This window comes from Macaca mulatta, chromosome 4 (genome assembly GCF_049350105.2).
Source record: "Macaca mulatta isolate MMU2019108-1 chromosome 4, T2T-MMU8v2.0, whole genome shotgun sequence".
Classification (NCBI taxonomy): domain Eukaryota; kingdom Metazoa; phylum Chordata; class Mammalia; order Primates; family Cercopithecidae; genus Macaca; species Macaca mulatta.
The window spans coordinates 100,213,443-100,220,000 of NC_133409.1; the positions used below are offsets into that span (position 1 = coordinate 100,213,443).

General features: G+C 38.0%; 1 protein-coding gene across 11 annotated transcripts in view; it reads left to right on the forward strand.

Moving 5' to 3' along the window:
* Window positions 1-6,558, forward strand: part of SYNCRIP (synaptotagmin binding cytoplasmic RNA interacting protein) — a 36,564-nt gene that overhangs the window by 21,368 nt on the left and 8,638 nt on the right. For all 11 annotated transcript variants that reach the window (XM_077998403.1, XM_077998401.1, XM_077998402.1 and 8 more), the window contains 3 exon segments: window positions 626-831; window positions 3,889-4,038; window positions 4,362-4,483. In XM_077998403.1, coding sequence (XP_077854529.1) covers window positions 626-831; window positions 3,889-4,038; window positions 4,362-4,483 — 478 coding nt within the window.

A 6,558-nucleotide genomic window follows, 5' to 3' on the forward strand; every position in this document is an offset into this window, starting at 1 on the left:
CGCACCTGGCCCATAAACAGAGTTTATATATTGTCAACATGATAAAAATTTTTTTGAACTGTAAAATGTCTTTTATAATAACTTTTAAATGACAGGTTGCTTTTATTAGAAAATATTTTGGTCTGCCAGCAGGGTCTAACAAATTATCAGCCTGTTATCAACCTTCAGGACACTGGAAATTTTTATGCAGTACTTATAACTTCTATTTTATTTGAAATAAAGCCATTGATATCTAAGACCAGCAAAGTGCCATTAAAAAGAATTTAAGTGTTTGCATAATAAAAAAAATAGCCATGTTTGATCTATACTGCTGTTTTCTTACAACAGTTATATGAAGATTTTTTATCTGCCGCTCTGATTTAATTAGTGAAAGCAAAAACAGTCCTTAGGTCTAATTAAAAGAACAAATGTTCTTTTCTGGAGATTTCTGTGTTAAAAAAATCGGAAACAGATTAGGAAAATAATCTGGACCTAGTTTTTGATAGTCTTTTATAAAGCTGTCTAGTGAAGAAAAGAGATGACTTTTCATTTTGATATTTAAGTAGTATATTAGATAAATCCTTTGATCCAGTTATATTTGCTAGTTATTTTGTCTAATTTCCCTGGAATGGTTGCTTACTTGCAGAGGGTCTTACAGACGTCATTTTATACCACCAACCGGATGACAAGAAAAAAAACAGAGGCTTTTGCTTTCTTGAATATGAAGATCACAAAACAGCTGCCCAGGCAAGGCGTAGGTTAATGAGTGGTAAAGTCAAGGTCTGGGGGAATGTTGGAACTGTTGAATGGGCTGATCCTATAGAAGATCCTGATCCTGAGGTTATGGCAAAGGTAATGATAGTCAAGTTAAAAATCTTTTTTGAGGGATTAATGGGAGAAGGGCCGGGGGGTTGGGGAAACATAAAATGAATTGTATACATTTTTTTATTTTTTGAGACAGTCTCTCTCTCGTTTCCCAGGCTGGAGTGCCATAGTGCCATCTTGGTTCACTGCAACCTCTGCCTCCCGGGTTCAAGTGATTCTCTTGCCTCCCAAGTAGCTGGGATTACAGGTGCCCGGCACCACACCTGGCTAATTTTTGTTATTTTTAGTAGAGCTGGGGTTTCACCATGTTGGTCAGGCTGGCCTCGAACTCCTGAGCTTGGGATCCACCCACCTCAGCCTCCCAAAGTGCTGGGATTACAGGTGTGAGGCTACTGTGCCTGGCCCTGTACACATTTTTTTAAACCATATTTTTGGAGTTGGGAGAAATGTTCTTTACTAAGGGACTAGGCAGTGCACACTGGAAATACCATGGGCCTACAAAGTGAAAACAGAAATTGATTCGTGGATACTTAGCCATAATTGTATAGCCATCACAATCTTATAATGAAGTAGCGTACATGCTGTAGACAGTTCACTTCCATTTTGTGTGTTTTTTAAGAGCAATTTGAGTTTTTGAGAATGGCACATTAGTTTACATGGTTTTGGGGTTAAAAATCTTACTCCTAAAAATAGTAAATTACACTGGCCCCAGCAGAGCTGCTTGCAGTTACATTTAGCCATTATTAGGTATCTTGGTTTCAGCAGTCAGTGGAGACATTCTATGAGAATAAACATTCCTTGAGTCAACACTTTATTACACATTAGTGCAGTAATTTGCAGTTATTGTTTCTGTCTTTTGTCCTCTTTTTTTCTTTTTTCGTAAGAGACAGGGTCTAGGTCTCTGGCCCAGGGCTAGAGTTCAGGGGCATGATCATAGCTCACTGTAGCCCCAGGCTCGAGATCTTCTCACCTCAGCCTCCCGAGTAGCTAGAACTACAGGTGTGTACCAACATACCTGGCTAATTCTTAAAAAAATTTTTTGTAGAGACAGTTAGTCTCCCTGTGCTGCCCAGGCCGGTCTTAAGAACTCTTAGCCTGAAGCAATCCTGCTTCCCAAAATGCTGGGATTACAGGCATGAGCCACCATGCCCCAGTTACCCTTTGTCTTTTAAGAATTCTCCCTTTATTTCTTAGAGGTTAGGTGTCAGATACCACTAGTTCAGTTAAATTGAGGGTAATGTGAATTGCCAGGGAACTATAAATATTATTGAAGGATAAGTGTTCTTAGAGAAAAGAAAATAGTTAGGATTCTTTTTTCCTCTGGCCTGTGAAGTCTCACTGGGTTAGCACTTTAGATTAACACATTCAGATGGCATTCAAGTATTTTAGGAGGAAGTGATCATGTTAGTGAAAAGATTAAATTTTGTAATTGTACTTTGGGAAGCTTTCAGGATTGAGAGAACAGTTTATCTTATTTTGAACATTCCTTCCCCCTTTAAGATTTCAAAAGCAAGTTCTAATTAGTTTTGATCACTTGTGTTAAGTGCTAAACATTCAATAGCTCTCTTAGAGGGCATGGTATTTACTTTGTTAGGAAAAGATTATCTTTTTTTAATTGCAAAATGATTAATTAATAATTATTACTGATGTAGCCTGTAGTCTACATTTTCTTTTTCATAGACTTCATTAGAGCAGTTTTAGTTTTAGGTTTATAGCAGAAAGCACAGAATTTCCATATGACTTCTGCCCCCTACACAGGCACAGCCTTCCTCACTGCTAGTATCCTGCACTGGAATAGTATGTTTTTTAAAATTGATGGACATAGATTGATCACCCAAAGTCTATAGAGTACATGAGGTCTCACTCCAGATGTATGTTCTGTGGGTTTGGAGAAATGTATAACCGTGTTTCCATCATAGTATTATACAGAATAGTTTCACTGCCCTAAAATTCCTCTGTCCTGTGCTTAGTCATCCCTCCCCATTCAACCACTGTCAGTCACTGTCTCCCTAGTTTTGCCTTCTCAGAATGTTACATAGTTGGACCATACATTATGTAACCTTCACATTGTCTTCTTTCTCTTAGTAATACATATTTAAAGTTCTTCTGTGTCATTTTGTAGCTTTTTACTTACTTCTTTATATCAGTTATCATATTCCTTCTGTACGTGCCACAACTGTCCATTCCCCCACTTAAGGACATCTTGGTTTCTTCCAATTTTTGGAAAATTTTTTTTTTTCTCTTTTGAGACAGAGTCTCTCTCTGTCACCCAGGCTGGAGTGCAGTGGCACGATCTCAGCTTACTGCAACCTCTGCTTCCTGGGTTAAAGCATTTCTTATGCTTCAGCCTCCTGAATAGCTGGAACTATAGGCACGTGCCTTCGCACCCAACAAATTTTTGTATTTTTGTAGAGACAGGGTTTCACTATGTTGGCCAGGCTGGTCTCGAGCTCCTGACCTCAGGTGATCCACCCGCCTCAGCCTCCCAAACTGCTGGGATTACAGGCAGGAGCCACTGCGTCTGGCAAATTTTTGGCAATTACAAATAAAGCTTACTGTAAACATCCCTGTGTAAGTTTTTGTGTGCATGTAAGTTTTCAACTCTGGGTAAATAAGGAGCAGGATTGCTGGGTCATATGAAAGTGTGTGTTTAGTTTTGTAAGAAATCGCCAAACTGTCTTTCAAAAGGGCTATACCATTTTGCATTCCCACCAGCAGTGAATGAGAGTTTCTGTTGCTCTACATTCTTACCTGCATTTATAGTGTGTTGGATTTTGGCCATACTAATAGTTTCAACTTGCAGTTCCCGAATGACAGATTATATTGAGCATCTTCATGAGATTCTTTGCCATCTGTGTATCTTTTTTTGCAAAGCATCTATTTCAGGTCTTTCAACATGATCTAGCAATTCTGCTCCTTGATATTTACCCAAGGAGTTGAAAACTTTTTTTTTTTTTGGTATTCTGACGTTCTTCTAATGGATTGTGATTTAAGTTAACTTTGTAGGATAGGGTGGTAGGGTGGTGGCATCTTAGAAATTGAACTCTTTGGAAATAATACGGGGTTTTTTTTTCTTCCCCCTAGGTAAAAGTGCTGTTTGTACGCAACCTTGCCAATACTGTAACAGAAGAGATTTTAGAAAAGGCATTTAGTCAGTTTGGGAAACTGGAACGAGTGAAGAAGTTAAAAGATTATGCATTCATTCATTTTGATGAACGAGATGGTGCTGTCAAGGTAAATATGGTGGAATTATAGGCATCTAAATCAGACTAACAACTTCTAGTCATCTTAGAATCTTAAAATAGTTTTACAAATTGGAGGAAACTTGGAAGTCCATGGAATCCACTCAAACTAAAACCTTTTGGTTTTAGTGAGCTTGGCAGTTTTCTAAGTAAAAATGAAAAATAGTTGAAGATCTGCATCTTTATATAAAATTATCTGTCTACAGGGGGCTTTCTGTTGTCCTTCCCGCATTAATGATAATTGATTTTCTAGCTTTAAATGAATCATAATTGTCTGGAAGTCCTATTTTTATATTGACTATTTAATTTTTTAAGGCTATGGAAGAAATGAATGGCAAAGACTTGGAGGGAGAAAATATTGAAATTGTTTTTGCCAAGCCACCAGATCAGAAAAGGAAAGAAAGAAAAGCTCAGAGGCAAGCAGCAAAAAATCAAATGTGAGTGAAATTTGTATACTTAAAAATTGTATAAATTTTAATATTGTTACACTAATTGGAAAATAACAGGTGTTGATCAGACTTGTTAAACAAATGCATAATATCCCTTTAAAGAAGACTTGAACGCTTTGAGTCATAGGGAAACACCAATGATCTAAAAAAGTATTTATTGAACTCTTACTATTGACCATATTTGTGAAAATAATCAGAATTGTAAATAAGTGGAATTTTGGTAAATTGGCAAAATGAAAAATCTGTGTAGCATTTTTTTGTTTTGTTTTGGGAGACGGAGTCTCGTTTTGTCGCTAAGGCTAGAGTGCAGTGGCACTCTTTCAGCTCACTGCAACCTCCACCTCCTGGGTTCATGGGATTCTCCTGCCTCAGCCTCCTGAATAGCTGGGTTACAGGCATGCACCACCATGCCTGGTAATTTTTGTATTTTTTTTTTTGGAGAGGTTATGTTTCGTCATATTGACCAGGCTGGTCTTGAACTCCTGACCTCAGGTGATCCGCCCGCCTCTGCCTCCCAAAGTGCTGGGATTACTGAGCCACGACGCCCGGCCTATCTAGCATATTTTCTACGTATTTTATAGAATGTTCTTTTGAAAATGTCTTAAATATTAGCCGTCCAAACATCTTCATATGTTTGGTTAAAGGGTAGAGAGTTTTTTCTCTGAGAGGTAGGAAATACTAAATCTCTATTCATGATAGACTGTTTCTTCACCAGTAGTGCCCGTTGCCACCCCCAAAATTTCATGTGCCATGGATGGATTTTGAAAATGGAATGAGTATTAAAATTATAACAGTGTGATAAGAAAACAAGTAGATGTGCAATGAGTTATACTAATTAGGGAGACCTTTTTAGAGAATCTGTAAATAGGTATCTGCTTAAGACTGAAGGAAACAGTTGGGAAAGAATTGAAGTTAGCTCCTAAAAAGTTAGTCATTGATTTCCTAGAAGAGGGGTAATTGTTGTCGAATGTGAGAACAATAATCACTGTTAATACTATTCAAGGTTAATTTTCTGTTGATTGCCCTGTTTGGGATTCAAAAGGAGAGGATGCTTCTACATATTTCTGTTACTTTTTAATCAGGGAATTGATCAAGTTCTGGTTTCTGCAGTTAATTGTGCAGTTGGACAAGTTGGCAAGCTCTGAGCCTCAATTTCTTCAATTCTAAAATGGGATCAGACTTAATTATGTAATAGCTCTTGTACTGTGATTATCCAAGTGACCCATGCTTGTTCTGGGACCAAAGAAAATATATTTTGTAGGTTTGATGATAGTGTAAAAGAAGGAAGACTACAAAAGGGTTAGTTTTTTTTTTTTTTTTTTTTTTTTTTTTTTTTTTGAGACGGAGTCTCGCTCTGTCGCCCAGGCTGGAGTGCAGTGGCACAATCTCGGCTCACTGCAAGCTCCGCCTCCCGGGTTCACGCCATTCTCCTGCCTCAGCCTCCCGAGTAGCTGGGACTACAGGCGCTCGCCCCTGCGCCCGGCTAATTTTTTCTATTTTTAGTAGAGACGGGGTTTCACCATGGTCTCGATCTCCTGACCTTGTGATCCGCCCGCCTCGGCCTCCCAAAGTGCTGGGATTACAGGCGTGAGCCACCACGCCCGGCCAAAAGGGTTAGTTTTAATGCTCCATATTGCAAACTCATGGATATACTAAAGGCAGTGTAAAATAACTTTTTTATATTTCTTTCAGAAGACAATATATGGTTAATTTATTAAAGCAGCAGAATGTAAATACAGGAGATTATATTAGATAATGTGATTAGAGCAGTTAAATTGGTTACTTGATAGAGGGTGATGCTAAATAGAAGGTGGAGGATGTCTGTTAATATTTGAAAAGGAGTACACATAAAAGGGATGATTGCATGTTACTTTTGTACTTTAACTTGCTACAGGCCTTTTTTTTTTTTTTTTTAAGTTTAAGCACATATTCCTACATAATTCTCATTGTATTCCAATGAGTTAGGTACTTGTCTCCCTTAGTTTGAAATGAGGAAACTGAGGCTCAGAAGTCAACTTGCTTGAGGTCATTCACATAGTAAGTAGTGGAGTTGGATTTGAATT